This window comes from Trichechus manatus, unplaced genomic scaffold, assembly GCF_000243295.1.
Source record: "Trichechus manatus latirostris isolate Lorelei unplaced genomic scaffold, TriManLat1.0 scaffold00126, whole genome shotgun sequence".
Taxonomy (NCBI): domain Eukaryota; kingdom Metazoa; phylum Chordata; class Mammalia; order Sirenia; family Trichechidae; genus Trichechus; species Trichechus manatus.
Genome location: NW_004444062.1, coordinates 1,642,663 through 1,661,440, shown reverse-complemented (window position 1 = coordinate 1,661,440; position 18,778 = coordinate 1,642,663). Strand labels below are relative to the sequence as shown.

General features: G+C 35.8%; 1 protein-coding gene across 1 annotated transcript in view; it reads right to left on the bottom strand.

The window, feature by feature from the left end:
• Positions 1-18,778, bottom strand: part of ATP8A1 (ATPase phospholipid transporting 8A1) — a 280,252-nt gene that overhangs the window by 158,319 nt on the left and 103,155 nt on the right. Inside the window, exons 12-15 of the mRNA XM_023738968.1 lie at positions 18,230-18,395; positions 16,859-16,986; positions 13,986-14,063; positions 10,673-10,761 (exon numbers count right to left, since the gene is read on the bottom strand). Of these exons, the coding sequence (XP_023594736.1) occupies positions 10,673-10,761; positions 13,986-14,063; positions 16,859-16,986; positions 18,230-18,395 (461 nt within the window). The remainder of the gene's footprint in view (positions 1-10,672; positions 10,762-13,985; positions 14,064-16,858; positions 16,987-18,229; positions 18,396-18,778) is intronic.

The following is an 18,778-nucleotide window of genomic DNA, read 5'->3' as shown; positions in this document are numbered from 1 at the left end:
GGGTCCACAAACAACTGTGAAATGTTAAGCATCATTGGAATAAATAAATTACCTGCCAAGATGACTTCTCTGAAGACTAACACTAATTTGGATGTGTTAGGACTCATTACTGTACAGCCACACCTGGGAGAATGTTTTCCTGAGCCTAGCTTTTGCAGCAGGATAAATACCACTCATTCCAAACATAATTATAGACCAGATTGAAATGAGAGAATAAAGACCAGAAAATAGTACAACCCATTGATACTGTGATAATACTAAAAATCACAGTAGGATCAAATGAACTAAGCACAGGACACTTCAAGGCAATTTCTCTGGAGAATCAACATCATTAGCATTTACTTAAAAAAAAATATGAAAAAATACCTGTCAGAAAGAACAATGTGAAACTACATAAATAGCTAAGAAAAACTGAAATAATAGTTATCTGGGACATGCTTCAAAATAATAGTAGGAGAAAGGTATAGATAAATTAAAATTGGCCTGGAGTTCATATTCTTGTAGCTAGGTGATGGGTAAATCTGTCTACTTTTTGTTTAGGATTGAAAATTTCCCCCCCCAAAAAAAGATTATGGAAATACATAGCTTTGTAAAATAAGCCTATTTTAGGTTATGAGAATAAATGGATAGTGAGAATAAATTTTTTCAAATTACAAAAATATTAATACTCTCAAGTTAGAGAATGGTAGATTCTTAATAGAAAGGAACTAACCTGCATGGTCATATGTAAACTGGTGATGTTTGTCCATAACAAGAAAAAGGTATCAATTTTGGATTAAGTAGCTATTGGTTGGGGATTATTTCATCTCTTTAAACTATTTCTATTAATAAGACTTTAACAGAACAGAGCTACAGTCATCATCCAGTTATTTTAATGTCCACAGAGTATGTTTCAAAGGATTAATGATACATTATAGGTTGTCTTCAAACTCCACTAAATCTAAATATGTAAAACAATCTACATACATTTAAGTGTTAAATATTATGTCTTTCTTAACTTGACATTTTTTGTGACAAATACTGGTTCAATAGGGCAGTAAAATATATATAGCCCATGGGTAGTAACTGCAGATGACACTACCTGGTTTGCTGAAAGTGAAGAGGACTTGAAGCACTTACTGAGGAAGATCAAACACTACAACCTTCAGTATGAAATACTCTTCAACATAAAGAAAACAAAAGTCTTCACAACTGCAGTAATAAGCAACATCATGATAAACAGAAAAAAGATTGAAGTTGTCAAGGATTTTGTGGTGTGATGGATGACTTTTGTGTGGCCTTTCTTGATATGGTTTTGTAACTCCCACCCAAGTGACTGGGTGGGGGTTTGCAAATAAGATAATTGTGGCCCACCAAGGGGATTGGTCAGTTTTGCCATCCTGCTTGGCTAAAAAGAGAGTCAATTCCAGAGCAGAGAGAGAATCCCACCACCACCAAGGAAGAACAGCCAAGAGCAGACAGCATGTCCTTTGGACCCAGGATCACTGCACTGAGAAGCTTCTGGACCAGGAGACAGAGAGAGACAGAACTCTCGAGAAGTAGTGGCAGAGAAACAACAGCAAGAGATGGCATGGTGGACTTTCTGGCCCATGGAGAGAGAAAGCTGAGTACCTTTGGGCAGGAGGTTTGCTGGTGGAGTCGGATGCCTCTGGGTACTTATTGGCAGAGCTGAAAGAGCTTTGTAACACTTGCCAGAACAGGGCAGAGGCCAAGGGCCACAGAGGCTTGCCTGTGAGCACTGTATCCTGAGTGTTGCTAAACCTGAATTATAACCTGTTACTTCCCTAATAATTCCCATAGTCGTGAGTATTGTCTGTGAGTTCTGTGTGGCCATTGCAATGAATTATCGAACTCAGCAGAGAAGTATTGCATTGGGCAAATCTGCTGCAAGAGTCCCCTTAAAATGTTAAAAAGCAAAGATGTCACCTTGAGGACTAAGATGAGCTGAACACAAGCCATGGTCTTTTCAATTTGCCTCATATGCATGTGAAAGCTGGACAATGAATAGGGAAGACTGAAAAAGAACTGATGCCTTTTAATTATGGTGTTGGCAAAAAATACTGAATATACTACAGACTGCCAGAAGAATGAACAAACCTGTCTTGGAAGAAGTACAGCCAGAATGCTCATCAGAAGTGAGGATGGTGAGACTTCGTCTCACATACTTTGGATATGTTATCAGGTTAGACCACTCCCTGGATAAGGACATCATGCTTGACAGAGTAGAGGGTCAGCAAAAAACAGGAAGACCCTCAAGGAGACGGACTGACACAGTGGTTGTAACAATGGGCTCAAACATAGCAACGATTGTGAGGATGGCACAGGAATGGGCAGTGTTTTGTTCGGTTGTATGCTGGGTTGCACCCAACAACATTACATATAGAATTTCATAGACTTCACATTGAAAGGTGAAACTGCTGAACAGCCAGATGGGAATGTATTTTCAGAAGTAACTTCGGATTTATAGAGTCATCTACTCTCTTTCGCTCATCCGTGCAGACCAGCAGCACGAAGATGTGGTCAGGTAACTGGAGCACAGGATTCAATCAGGATCAGATTTTTGAATTGGTTTCATTGGCAATATGAAACCAATTGAGAGGTTGAGCAAAGGTCCCATTTATTAATATTTAAAGTTGTGCCTCCCGTGCTAACTTTCTTCAGTCAGTTAAATTTTACCTGCTCTTGCCATCTCAACAAAACAAGAAAGAAACAAAGAAAAAATAAAGTGATTTCAAAACTGCAAAGCCATCTTCTGCTATAAATGGAGCCACTCTTTGAAGTTCTTTAAAGTCTGCAGGATGTAGTATAACAAACATATACTTTATAACCAGGCTAAGCTAGGTTTTAACTCTGACTTCCAAGCTTGCTGTGGTTATGGTTGTGTACATTCTGACTCATGGCAACTCTATAGTAGAAAATAGCTCAAAGGGTTTCCAAGGCTGTAATCTTTACAGAAGTGCACCGCCACATTGTTCTTCTATGGAGTGACTGATGAATACGATCTGCCAACTTTTCGGTTAACACCTGAGTGCTTAACCATTGCGCCACCGGGGCTCCTTCTAAGTTTACTGGTTGTATTAATTTGGGGGCAAGTTACTCATTAGCTTCTTTGTCTAAATTTCACCATTTTTAAAATGGCAACGTCAGTAATAACTCCTCAAATACGTCACGAGGGTTAAGTAAGAGACACCAGAGCTAACACTGAGAGCCTACTGTGTCCAGGCACTACTCTAAGCACTTTAAAAACAGAGCTCATTCAAATCTCCCCAATCTCCCCACGACGTAGCTACTGCTATTATCACGTTCTGCTAGATGAGACACTCAGGTGGAGAGAGGCCAGGTAACTTGTTCAAGGGCATCACTAACAGGATTTGAACTCAGGCAGTCCGAGTCCAAAGTCCACATCCTTGACCACTGCACAGGACACAGTAGAAGTTCAAGAAATAGTTGTTCCCTCTTCTTTGTAGCCCTACAGATAACTATTTTGTAGATGGAGAATTCAAGTTTATATGTAAAATAAAGATCACGTTATTATAAAGGTAGCAAAAGCCTTCCCTAATATTTACTTAAAAAAAAAAATTGAAAGTGTAATATTTTAAATGATCTGAGTAAACAAACACTAATTTTTAATATTTTCATCCAATCTTAAGAAAAATATGAAGGAAAATTCCTTCTGTTAGAAATAATTCAGTTATCGTAGAGAAAATGTATATCAATTCTATATTAATGAACTATGTTTAAAATTAGAAGAATTATATTGTTACAGAAGAACAAATATAAAGATAGTCAAATTTTAAACTACATTCTCAAAGGATTAAATAAAAGAGATTACTTATGTTATTAATGTTTGAATTATCCACCAACAGTGAGATGTTTTGGCACATTTAAAAAATACTAAAAATGATTCAGTTGTATGTAATTGTCAAAATGTACAGCACTCCAAGTGGTGAGCTTACAACAGATAACTCAGCTTGTCAGCACTAACAAACAGCTGCCTCTGTCATTATTACTACCCCTCGGTATTACGAGGTTTACTGCAAATTTTTACCAAATCTCCACTTTCCTGAAATAAACTCCAGGTTGAAAAATATTAAATGATGTTAACGGATCTCAATGTATACTGGAAATGTGGCTTACTCATAAAATATATGTGTAACCTTAAAATAAAAACAACTTATAAAGTTACAATGTTTTCTAAAGCATTAAAGAACCCCGTGTTTTCTGAAATTTCATTTACCAATAAATCATGATGAATGATAGAAATAATATCAAAATAAACATATACTATAGTAGATGAAAATGGAAATCCATGGAGGGAGGGGATTTTAATGTAAAACGACCAAAAAACAAAAAGTGTTCAAATTAAGCCTATAAAATAGTCTTTAATAATTCTACAATGCATCATATTCCAGTTAATTGTAGTCCTTGGTAACACAGCCTCCCAACATTTGTCACAGACATTTAAAAAAATTCATTTCCCAGCTTCCAAATAGACTTATTAAATTGATGAAAAGAGATGTAAAAGGAAATTTCCACTGCCAGGTGTGTTTCAATAGCATCTTTCTGTAGCTTTGAAGAGAGTATAAATAGTGACAGAAGGTGGCAGTGCTGAGCTAAAAACACAGGAAAGGTTCAGGAGCTCTAACCAAACCAAAAACCCGTTGTCCTGGAGTCGATTCTGACTCATAGCGACCCTGTAGGACAGAGTGGAAATGCTCCACAGGGTTTCCAAGAAGTGCCTGGCAGATTCGAACTGCTGAAGTCTTAATTCAGGAGCTATAAGGGAAATCCTAAAGTAGCCCACACAGTCCAGGGACTCTGGAGTTGATAATTACAAACTGTATTATAGATATATAATATAAAACTCTAGCGAGCTAACCTTTAAACTAAATGTTTATAAAATGAATAAAGGTTATTCAATAGAAGATCAAGGATATCTGGTAAATTTCAAGAAATACCTACTTTACCCCTTCACCTTACCTGGCCAGTAAATTTTTTTTTTTCAAAAGTAGTGAAATATGTCTAACAAAACAAAAAATGCCAACATTTTACAGGAATAAATGAAGAGACAGACAGGTCCACACAGCTTACCATTCATCAGGAGAGCAGCCATATTCCTCAGTCTCAGGGACATGGCTTCACAGAGAGCAAGAGGAGGAACACAAAGAGAGGAAAAATAATCACAGAAAGGCTGGAAACAAAAGCATGAGTAAGAGAAGTAGGGATCTCCCAAAAGTTAGGAAAACGAACTTTTAGTTGATTCTGAAAGAATGGCAGTTAGTATAGTAAGTAGAACATGATAATTTATGGTAATTAAGCAGATTTGCAAAATTATCCTGTAACTGAAATTACCAACTTGCCTCTTCACCATGAAATTGACTCATTTAGGCACAGAATTCAGTTATCTGTAGGAAATATTTGAATTTAGCAGTTTACATTCTCGCCAAAGCCAATGGAAAAATGTATTGCATAATCAGAAAAAAAGTGATTTAATAAAGCAAACATGCTAATACTTAGGAACAAACTATGACACTGATAAAATGTGCCAAATACATTTCAGAAGTAACTTCGACTGTCATGAGATGATGGTTCTTTAAATTGGTATATTAACATAAAAGTTCACTTCATTTCTATTATTAAATCAAATCACATTTTAAAAGATGAACTGATGGTCAAAAATTTTCACTTAAACCCTAATTCACTAATTCAAGCATTTGTTACTTTAAACAGCAAACATATTCATCAATACTTTAATATTATCCATTAGCTCATTTGAGCACTAGGAAAGTCTGATCAATGTATAGATTTCATTTCAACCAGTCAGTCATGCATTCAGTAGGAAGTGTCCCAAATTACACAACAAAACAAAATTTCCTTATTTCCCATTTCTTTCATTATAGATGCTCATTTAATATTTTTCCTTAAATTTATTAGATACAGACAGAGCTTTTAAAATAAGTTCATAAAAATGTAAGGTCATTGCTGTTTGGACAAACAGACAATAAACTTTGTTGAAAACTCATGGGATCCTTTATTTCGTAAATGACCACCCCACTCTCTTTAACCTTTCACCAGCCTGGTCACAACCTAGGCCTTACCATTTCAAGGCACCTCCAAAACATTAAATGCTCCAGTGCAGTATCTGTTATCTTCACTCCAACCACGCTGGAGGCGGTCCCTTTTACTCACTATTCTCTTCCTTATCAAAGGGCTTTCTTTTTATATGCCTGAGAGGAAGGGGAAACCAGGCCCCTTGTGGGGTGGACTACCAGAAATGCACTTGGCCTACTGCAAAGCTCTGTGGAAACTGGCTATAACCCAGTGCTCAAGGTAATCATTCCTGATCAATCTCAAGGCTTGGACTGCAGCCCCACAACTGAACTAGGGGAGGGCCTGGCGCTACCCAAGCAACCAACACTGAGCCAAGGTTCTGCCAGTTTTCATTGCTGCTGTACCTCAGGCCCTGATCCTTGCATTAGGGGAGAGGCTGGTGCTCCAGTAGTGATGAAGCTTAACAGCCCCCAAACCCAGAGGAGACGGTCCTTCTCCCAGAGCCTGGTCCAGCTCTGCCATTGTGCTGAGCACTACCTCACCATGAGTAAGAATCAACTTGATAGCTATGGGTTTGTTTTTTTTGGTTTTATCCAGAGTGTGACGAGCAGCAGGCAACCTGCACACCTGTTACTGATCCTGTCTGCATGAATTTGCCCCATGATCGCTGCTCCAGTAGTCCTGGTATGTTTGCAGGTATGTGCTGTTATATCTGCCTGGGAAGTTCTTAATCAAACTTATCATCCTTAGATCTCAGCTCAAGTATCACGTTCTCAGGCAGCATTAGAATTCAGGGACCTCCCTAATTAGATCAAATCCACCAAATCACACAGGCCTATGCACTGTGTTAGAATTTTATATTTGTCTGTATGATTACTTGGTTAATATCCATTAGCCCCCTAGTAAGACTGAGAGTAGGAACCATGTGAACTTCTGCTGATCATTATATCCCCATCATCTAACGAAGTGCTGCATACATAGACGGTGACTGATAAACATTTGTTGAGGTACGTGACTAAATGAATAAGTGGTGTTCACCAGCTTCTGCCACTAGTCTTGGTGAGTAGTAAGATAAACTTGTTGTTTATAATCTAGACACTGGGGCTAAGTATTATAACAATTGTGGTGTTTCTCTCCTGGTGAATCCCTTTCTCAGGGTTAAAGCAGGAGTTGATCCTTTCAGCAAACCTTTGCTAAACAAAATATTGTCAAGTAAAGCTATTCATCGACTGTATTCATATGTAAGTAAAACAATAACAAAATTAACCTCAGAGATTGTATCAAGTGTTAAGTCTCACCCAGCTCATCAGCTCATTCTAACAGTAAGATATAAATTATCCAAAAAGATGCGACTTCACATTGCATCCCAGAATCTTCACTGCAGTGAGATTCCTAGCCACTAAACATAAAAGCTTGCTTAGCTCTTTCTGGTATTCAAGTAACGGTGATAAAACTGATTTATTCCCCCAGGAAGCAATTTGCTGAAATGATACTTGAGTAAATGTTTAGCAGTAGAATTTTTAGTTTGTAATAAGTTAAACTTACAAACGATACACAATTCATTTACCTTTAAATACAACTGTCCCATGAAAAAAAAGATCTAATGAAATAAGCTAATGAGTTTAAGAACAGTGTATCTGGTACAAGGTTGGTCTCTACAAAACAATCATCATTTGTAAGTGTGCACAAATCTGTTTATTTTGTTGCCCATCATGAATCCAATTTGGAGCAAAGATAATGTGAAATGAGAGAAATTTCACTAAGATTAAATTTTTGAAACAGTATTTTAAGTGTTAAATACTATCTTCTTACAAACTTATGGGATGGATACACAGCACTAGGTAAAGGTTATACCACCAGGAGGCTTCAAGTCTTGTCTTTCTAACTGATAAAACCCAGCAACACTTACTTTTGACTCTATGTAGGATGAAACAGCTTTACCTTACTTCTTAAAAATGCCAAAGAAGCACCAGCTATGAATTTGTAACCTCAGAAGCAATTGTTAGTATATAAAAGTTTGTGTTACTTTAAACCTCTGCTTGGTGATGTCCTGGAGGAATAAACACCATGCTTTCTTCAGCTAGGGCTGGAAGCACACTTATACAATAGTTCCCCATATTAAACAACTGTTAAACATTGCTAGGGGGCAAACGGGATAGCAAAACCTGTTATTTCCCTGTCGAGGTTCCTATAGTTCAAGAGTGCCCAGAGGAAATTCCCACAGAAAGGTGGTTGCCAGTAATTACTTTTTCCTGTGGAGACTGGCTGGAATTAAGTAACAGTGGTGTGTCTATGACTGAAAACATATGAGCAGTCTGAAGCCATGGTTTCTCCAAAGCCTTTATATGTCAACAACTCTATAATGCTGACATTCCAATCCTCACCAGATACAGGAAGCTTAGGGGAGGGGATGTCGATAAAAACTCAATCAGGGTTTGCCTAAAAGCATATAAGGATGCCTAAAAGCATATACACACACAATATGTGATTATCGGAAGCAGTTTAACAACTAGTTTCATTCAACTTGGCTGCTGGTATTCTTGAAACCCTGATATATCATCCAAAGGGGAAGCATATTTCTGTTTATATAGTTAATATTTGCAAACAAAGGAATTCCTGTTTTTTCATTTTTTTAAACATGTTAGAATTTCACATCTGAAAAGAGACCCTAAAGATCATATGGCCTCACCATCTTCCTTTTAAAGACTTGGGAATATTTGAAAAGGAATTGTCTAGGATCACATGGTAAATTAGTGACAAAGCTAGGACTAGAACTCATGTCTTCTAACTTATTGATTGGACTGCACCTCAATATTATGAAATGTTATTTACCCAAGAAGAAATCTGTTTCACTGAGAACTTAACCTACGTGATGACAGTACTTAACTCTTAATACTACTTTAGCATTTACCAGTCTCTAAACCCACCCTTTCCTATTACAGCTGTTAATAATGATATCACCAACAGACCAAGAAGAACACTTCTATTTAGAATTACTGTCTGGGAGTGTTTAGGACCTGTTCCAAGAATAAGGAAAAAAAAAAAAATCTGATAAAAGGGAGAGGAAAAGAGAGGCTACATCTCATTTTAGCTTTCTGTTCCGATAAGTTTACTATCAGTAGTTACTAATTTTAAGAACTTGTATAATGCAATTAGAAATTGCACAAAGTAAAAAAAAAAAGACGTCAATTATCAAACACATCACTCTAGTAATAATATTCATGAATGGATGCAGAACGTGTGTAAAAAGAAACATCAACACAAATCCTACAGCAGGTATAATACAATAAACTCTAGAATCACAGTTGGCTTTTTCTTCTCTCCTGTGGGCCAATTGTGGGTAGAATATACAAGATGTCAAAAAGTATGACTGCAACTCTGCCCCTCTAGTAGATTGACCAAACAATGTGATCTGTAGCAACTAAGATTGGGTGGTAAGGAGTGAGGAGAGCCTCTTTTTGTGTAAGGGAGTTAGGAGAGCTTCACATAAAGAAGAAGGAAGCAAAATAGCATCTAGCCCTAGAAATAGTGTACTTCTTAAATTGAAAGCCTGTTTTCACAGTGTGAAAAGTCATTCAATCAAATGTCATTTTAGACTCATTTATACACATAGTTTGAAGTCATTTTTAGTCACACTCTCTCCTAACCCAAAGAATATCTGCCTTGGTCTATTTCTCTTTTTAGATCCTGTGTATGGAAGTAAGCATACATATTTGGAATTTTTCACCAAATGGTTACTTCTTTATTTATAGTTTTAACTAAGCCATTTTCAATATTTCATATGCTATTTTTATGCTGGCCTACTGCTAGATGACAGAGGGTGGTGGGTGAGAATGGGTGCAAGCCAGAAAACCCAAATGCAAGTGCCCATGCTATTATGGCTAAGAGACTGATACTCACCAGTCTCACTTGCAGATAAAGATAGTTGGAAAATTTGGTAATAGGCCAATGTCCATCAACAAGGAGTGTGTTCACTATTTGCTCATGTGTTTTCTACAAATTAATTTTGTCACATTGCTCTATAATGTATTTAAAAAAGTAGTCAAGCATATCTGGAAGCAAGAAATGAATGAATGTTCAATAAGCACATTCTAAAGGACATTAATAAGCGGATAAAAGTTTTTGACATATTCATTATCACTTGGATTTAAGAGTTTCGTGTCCCTGACTCTTTTCCACCACCAGACATTTAGGTTGTTCTGTGACTGCAAAGAGGGGAGAAGATAAAAGGAAAACAAAACAACAAATCAAATGGACAATGAATATTTTAACTTGAAAACTGCCCAATGACAGACTGTATTCTTCTCACCACATGCAAGCTGTACTCTGATTTTATGACAACGTACAAGGCACTGTGTTTGTACCTTATTACCAGGGCCAGATAGAGACCTTCAGAAACTCTAACCACTGAAACAATTATTAGGCAGGGCCTCCACCTCACACGTAATTTCAAATGAAAACAATAAGTTATGAAATACAAAATGTGCATGGGTGCTGAATTAAAACAATTGCTTTCTAAATTAAAAATCCCTCCTAATAAGTAGAACTCTCCCAAATGGAGCAAACCGTCACCACTAATTAAATGTATATTTCATATTCTAATTAAAGGAAAAGAACTCACCCATATGCAACTCCTGCAATGGTGCACTTCTTAAACTGCATTACATTGCAGGTCAGAGTACCAGTTTTGTCAGAAAAGATGTATTTAACCTAAAAAAGTTAAAAAATTCTCATTAAAACTTCAAGTGTTTTTATGTCAGTCTTTTATAGTGGAAAGAAATCCTTAAAATTATACTTTTTCCCACCAATTTTGTATCACTGGAGGGGTACCAGTTATTAACTGACTGCTTTCTGCATTCATCAAGGAATATCTCCAACTATTTTTTTAGTATTTTAGCAATGAATCATTTCATATACAAATATTAAAGATTATTGAGATAATAGAAAAACTATAACCAAACCAAAAAAAAAAAACAAATCTGTTGCCGTCGATTCCAAATCATAGTGACCCTACAGGACAGAGTAGAACAGTCTGTTAGGGTTTCCAAGGAGCAGCTGGTGGATTCGAACTGCTGACCTTTGGTTAGCAGCCAAACTCTTAACCACAGTGCCACCAGGGCTATAGTCATGTAGAGATTTGCTTTAGTAAAATTTTCCTAATATGCATTAGAAAGTGTTATTACTGCTACTTAACATTAATAGAGCACTAAAACCTCTACCAGCATGTCTTAACATAACAATTGTAGAACTGAAGACAGCTTGTGCAATTAGCTTCATCAACACCTGAATTGATTAAAAAAAGGATTAATTCTAGCCTAAATGCTATCTGAAATGTAAGAGTTGGCAAATAGCAATGGTGGCCCCCTCCAAAAAATATATGTATATATTTTCTCAGCAGGCTTGTATAAATTGGTTACAAATATATACACATATATCAGTACAGAATGAAATATAAATCTAAAATTCCTATTCAATTACTATTAGACTCACACAACTTCTTTGATGAACTTTTCCTTCCTTCCTGGATAAAAGCTATGAGAAATGTGAACACAGGTAGTCCCTGACTTACTATCGAGTTCTGTTCCCATGACTCCATCGAAAGTAGGTTCAGACGGAAGTTGAATACCTCATTTGCTTTTTAGTTTTCACTATTATTGCCTTTTATTATCCATTTCTTTAAAAATTTGATCTTTATTTGTCTTTGGGGGTTGGAAACATTAATATAAACTTAGATATATTTTAATACATACATACATACATAAATGGGAATTGTGCTCACGTGGAACCTGTACATAGATCAAGGGGCAATCGTTAGGACAGAACGAGGGGATACTGAGTGGTTTAAAGTCGGGAAAAGTGTGCCTAAGGGTTGTGTTCTTTTACCATACTTATTCAAATCTGTATGCTGAGCAAATAATCCGAGTAGTTGCAATATATCAAGAAGAACGGGGCATCAGGATTGGAGGAAGACTAACTAACAACCTCCTTATGCAGATAACACAACCTTGCTTGCTGAAAGTGAAGAGGATTTGAAGCACTTATTGAAGAAGATCAAAGACTACAGCCTTCAGTATGGATTACACCTTTATATAAAGAAAACAAAAATCCTCACAGCTGGACCTATAAGCAAGATCATGATAAATGGAGAAAAGATTGAAGTTGTCAAGGATTTCATTTTACTTGAATTCACAATCAATACTCATGAAAGCAGTAGTCAAGAAATCAAATGATATATTGCATTGGGCTAATCTGCTGCAAAAGACCTCTTTGAAGTGTTAAAAAACAAAGATGTCATCTTGAAGACTAAGGTGTGCCTGACCCAAGCCATGGTGTTTTGTATTGCTTCATATGCATGCAAAAGCTGGATAATGAATAAAGAAGACCAAAGAAGAATTGATGCCTTTGAATTATCGTGTTGGCAAAGATTATTGAATATACCATGGACTACCAGAAGAACAAACAAATCTGTCTTGGAAGAAGTAGAGTCAGAATGCTCCTTAGAAGCGAGGATAGTGAGTCTTTGTCTCATATACTTTGGACATATTATTAGGCAGGATCAGTCACTGGAGAAGGACACCATGCTTGGTAAATTAGAGGGTCAGCAAAAAAGAGGAAGACCCTCAGTGAGATGAACTGACACAGTGGCTGCAACAATGGGCTAAAATATAACCAGGATTGAGGATACAGCAGGATCAGACAGTGTTTCGTTCTGTTGTACATAGGGTTGCTGTGAGTCAGAACCGACTCAACAGCACCTAACAACAACAACATACATAAAAAAGTACACAAATCATAAAAAGTTACTCTGATAATTAAGAAGAGTTGGATGACACTGGCATTTTGTCAGTTTCAGTAATAACTCCATTTGTGGGAAGTTCTGGATCATCTGGATTATCCCTGGGAATGGGGATGGCAGTTCTAGTCAGAAAATTAGTCAGAGTTGTCTGTATGATCCTTTTCTTTTCTTTTTTTTTCATATATTTTGAGGTAGCATCTCACTGCTTCCCAAACCTACCTATTGACTTTAGCAAAGTGATCAGCGTTTGGATCCATGTTTTCAAACAACTGAAGCCCTGATTTAGTTAAGAAAAACTCCAGCTAATCCACTGTAAAATTTTTTCACAACTTCTTCCTCATTATTTCTTTCTTCTTCAGCATTTCTTTCTTTTTCAAAATCCATCAAGTTCTGATCTGTCAATTCTCCTTCTCTGTGATCTGTGAGTTATTCCACACTGGTGATAACAAGTTCTAAATTCAGTGTTCTTGCCGTATGGAAATTTTTCCAATGATCTCTTCCATCATATTATCCTGATTCATTGCTTGCAGCATGTTTATTAGAGCTGAACATAGCCCGACTTTCTATCCATTACTACTACCAACACTGATACTGAATTCATTGTAGACAAGGCCATAGCCTGCTATACTGCAGTGTTTTGAACAGTAAATCATAAAATTGAACATCTTAGAGTGAACATCTGAGAATGATAACATCAGCAAATTACATGCTGCGACACTGTATGTAGTACATATTTCTAATGATAAGATGTACAAAAAAAACAAAAACAAAAAACCGACAGTCAACAGTGCGGTTCGTCATAACTCGAATACAGTTTAAGTTGGGGACTACCTGTAGTATATTTATAACTCACAAATAGTCAACACTTTACATACTAATCAGACTATATACTGAAGGACATCCCTAGGCTTGTGCAGTATCTTTCATCCTGAGAACAAAACCTGCTTTAAATAGTATTTTTAAAACTTTATTTGCTAAAAATGAAAACTAATAGTCATATACTAGCAAATGTATTTATGCCAATTTTTCAAATAATAGAAAATTAGAGACTGTCAATTCATCTTAAGTTGCCATATGAGGCAGAAATCACACTGAATCTGACTTCTAATTCAACATATCAACAAGAAATTGAGTTTACCTGGCCAAGTTCCTCATTCAGATTAGATGTCCGAGCCATAGCAGCAGTGTCTGTGGGTTCATAGTGCATGTCGAGATCCTTTGGGGGGAAAAAAAAAATCAAAGAAAGTATTGAATAGAGCTGTGTATAAGACACTGGATGAAACTTTAACAGAAAACAATTATCTTCATTTTTTAATAAATCGTTGTTTAATTGGTGAGTGATAAACATAACTACACTCATCTCTTGCCATACCTACACCATTTCCGGCGATTTCCCTGAAAAGTATTCAATGTACAGTATTATATTTCACATTAAGGGCAGAACACTATCGAACTTAGAGCATGTCTTTGTATCAACCTGTCTAGGTTTACTACCCTTCCGCTGTTTATTACACCTACTGTAAAGATTAAATAAGAGCACACGTAAAGTGACTTCTATGGTGTCCGACACAAGGTAAATGCTTAGGAAAATGAGCTAAAAAAGCAGCAACTAAATATTGCTCAAATGATTAGGTCTCCAAACTCCTTTTAGGGGGGATTACTTAAGAGATTTTATCTGATTATACTTTCTCAGTCAAGTTACCTAAGAGATTTATAAAGTTACCTAAGGAAAAGTTAAGAAAAGGAAAGTCAAGGAAAAGTTACCTAACAGATTTTTATCTGGAACTTTCTTGGCTAAATTTCTTGCACTATATATACTTGAAAGCACAACAAATGTATTTCTTAAAATAAAAACAAAAAATTATATTTTAATGCAAATTTGTACTTGCCTTGCACCCAGTAATAATGAGGTTTGACTATATTATAAAAATAAATATTTTCTAGTGTAGAACACTTTTCTGGCAAGTCAGGGTTATAGTTTACTAATTTTCAAATGTCAAATGAAAGGCCAAGACCTAAATAAAAGCTGATCTCTCTCACATCTGTATTCTAGGATGATCAATATTACTTCTGGAATAGGCTGTTCAGTTTTAAGTGCCATGTTTTAAGAAGGATATTAACCAACTGGGCCATGGTCAGAAGAATGACTAGAACGGGGATTACTCTGGAAATCATATCAAATGAAGAATAGAAGGAGATAGGGAAAACTTAGTTGGGAAGGGGGAATATGATAGAAAAATAGGCATGATAGCTGAGTTCAAATGTGTTGCAAGGTAATCATTTAGAAAGAAGATTAGACATTTTCATAACAGACTCATTGGCAGAATCAGAAAAAAGGGAGGCGGTTACTAATCTCATTTCCATATAGGAATAAACTGTCTTGTAAATGAAGACTGGAAAATCAGTCTTCCATCTGTCAGAAAACCAAAAACCAAACCCAATGTTGTTGAGTCAATTCCGACTCATAGCGACCCTATAGGAGAGGGTAAAACTGCCCCATACAGTTTCCAAGGAGTGGCGGGTGGATTTGAACTGCTGACCTTTTCGTTAGCAGCTGAGCTCTTAACCAGCGTTCCACCACGGCTCCTGCATCTATCAGAAGGCTTATAAAATCTGTGTACATTAGATAAGTGGTTGAAAAGAGTAAGCCTTCTGGTTTCATCCAATACTAAATTTAGATAATTATTTCAGACAAATATTATTTTTGAAACCCAAATGAAAAATAATTGTTAGACTAGTTATTTGACTTATGAGTTATCTTACTATTTCTATAAATGGGAATCCTTCAAATGAATTCATATAAATCTTATGACACATTTTCACCAATAGATCTTCTGCAAAAAGTAAGCTATGCCTGCAGCTCATTTTATAGTACGAAACTGACAGTTGAGGTAAATCACTTACCAAAGGAAGATCATGAGCAGTTGCAAAATTTTCAGCAGCTCTATTTTTAAAAATCTTAATATTGTTCTTATAAAAAGACTTGAAAATTATTTTAAAAAAGAAAGAAACATCCAAAGATAGTACAAAACTCTCAAGATAAAAGAAAAATTTTCTGGCATATTAAGTTTGAAAATTTATTTAATTTACATAAATTCATTTATTTTTACTTTGGTAAAAGTAAAACTGTTAGAAGGGCAACATATTTGACAAACAAAACACTCAGGAAATAGATATCAAACATATTTTTTTCAAGATTAAAAAAAATATTTTTTGAAAAAAAATGTATGAAGAAAATTTAAAGCACAGTTGAAGTTATTTACAGTGTCGAAAAATAAACCACATAGATGTATAAAACTGCTAGACGACTTGGTTGTTACAAGCAGTGAATACAGTGTTATTTGTACAGTGCTCAATTGCTTATGAAGCTCTTTGCTGTCACAAGATTCCTCTGATCCATACAACCACAAGGAGACGCAGATAAAGCATGTTTTATCACCCACATGTTACCGTATGAGAAAACAAATCTCAAAGAAGTCAAGCGACTCAGCAAAGTGCACTCAGCTAGTAAATATAGAAACAGCACTCTAATCCATATATTTTAACTACAAATCCCATGGTTCATCTTTCCCCCATGACCCCTAGGTAACACAAAATAAGTTTCCTGAACTACAAACCTATTTTTCCCAGAATGTCTGGTCTGTAAACTTGTGTAATTTGAAGGTGGGGGATTTTGTTATCATTTTATTAGGCTCAAAAATATTTTGAAATCCATCTTGTAGTCAGTAAACTTGCTGCTGTTAAGTCGATTCTGACTCACAGCAACCCTTATAGGAGAGGGGCAGAACAGCCCCTGGGGTTTCCAAGGCTTTGGAAACAGACTGCTGGTGGGCTTGAACTGCTGACCTTTCAGTTAGCAGCTGAACTCTTAACCACTGTGCTACCAAGGCTCCTTGTAGGTATTCGGTAGGTATAATTAAGATTTTTTCTGAGAGATCAAAAGACCCTATCATAGGAAAAAAGACACTATGTATGTTTAGGTTGATGAAAACAATAATAATTTCTATTTACCCAATTTATGAAGTATGCCTGGGTAAATTTCACCACTTCTAATGTAACCAACAAGCTGATAGGAATGAGATTGTTGAAAAGGATGATGAAGGTCAAGAAATTCAATCCAAAATTACTAGCGCCACCATCTGTGGGAGGAGGTGGGAAAAAAGTCATTTACAATTTTATAGTTCATTTGCATTGACCAAAACTTCAGCATACAAAGAATTTTAATATAGAGTATATCTAGACAATTCGGGAGGCAAAATATGCTGATGACATATCTTTATTCTCAAATATATTCTTCAAGATGGAATGATATTATTTGCATTCAATTTATTGTTAATCCTATTAAGAACTGCATAATGGTACTGAAAGTGAAAGTACTATCAAGTATTTAAGATCCTGTTTCAAACAGAACGTTTTCCGATATTAGGGACAACACTGAGGGTTTAGAAATATAACATTTCTATTGGGTAGAATCACCTTTATAAAAATTCCTGAAATGTATTTCCAATTTAAAGCATGCTTTAAAAGCAAACACACAAAACAGTAGCAAAAACAACCTAAACTATGAGTACTAAACAGTCCTAGATAAATTATACTCTTCCTTCTCAATAATGAAAATCAAAAACTTATCCAAAATATATATTGTAAAGTGTACGAAGACACAAATTGATGATAGCAGTAACAGTTTTAAAGTTGAAATAGCAAATCAATGGCTGTACAAATAACTTGGAATAGCTGCAAAGCTAAACAAATGTAATAAAAATAACTGAAAATAGGATTTTGCTACAAGATTTTACTGGAATTTGCACACTTTTGGAAATTAAGTATTTACTGGCTAAGTACTCATCAAATGGAAATGCAAAGTCACTTGTTAGAAATATCCTGAGTGGTAATTAATACCACAACAGTCAAAGGATAAGTGCTGCAAGATGACTGCATTCATGAGTTCAAATGAAAGTACATTCAATTTAAATATTTTTAAAGCATGTGAACTACTTTTTTGTGCTTTAAAAAAATAAGCATATTTATTATATCCTCCACACATAATCTGCCTTCCTTACCAGATAGCTATCTAACTATCTGTGTAAAAATATTTTTAAACAAGTTTCATGTTAAATGGTTATATTTACTGAACATTTTATACTACTAGGGAGTGCTCATTATGTTTTTAAGGATTCTAAACTTTTAGGGATTCTAATTTTTTTTCTTTTACTAAAATCTCATTAAAAAATAAAGATTAAATGTCCAGTTAGCTTTGCAACTTGGTCTTCTTTTTAGAAACAGGAAAGTCCACAAAATAAATCAAGATCAACTTAATTGTGAAACAAATACATGCTTTAATGAAAGAAAGAAAATAAGAGTAATGGGAATTTTAATGCTTACAGTTTAGATTGAGATACCAGTCCTTTCCAGAATGCCTTCGATTCCAAATGGCTGAGCCCACAGAACAGATAAGAGACATGGCAATTAAGATACCAAATAAAATCAAAATCTGTACATTTGTAATCCGTTCCACATTTGACAGCTTAAGTGGTGGACTTGTTGAATTCTGTGAAAAGAAACAATACAAGCAATTAAAAAAAAATGTGTACAAATGATTTACTAATGTGTATCAGTATATTGATGAGGATGACGAAATAAGTCAGCACTCAACATCTAGGCATGGATAGACACGTGAAAATTAACAGAAAATAATCACAGATATAATAAGCTGTCAATGGTTGAAACCCATTACCGTCAAGTCGATTGTGATTCACAGCGACTGTACAGGACAGAGTGGAACCGTCCATACGGTTTCCAAGGCTGTAATCTTTACAGACTGCCACATCTTTCCCCTGTGGAGTGGCTGGTGGGTTCAAATCACCAGCCTTTTGGTTAGCACCCAGATGCTTAACCACTGTGCCACCAGGGCTCCTCTGTTAATGCTTAACC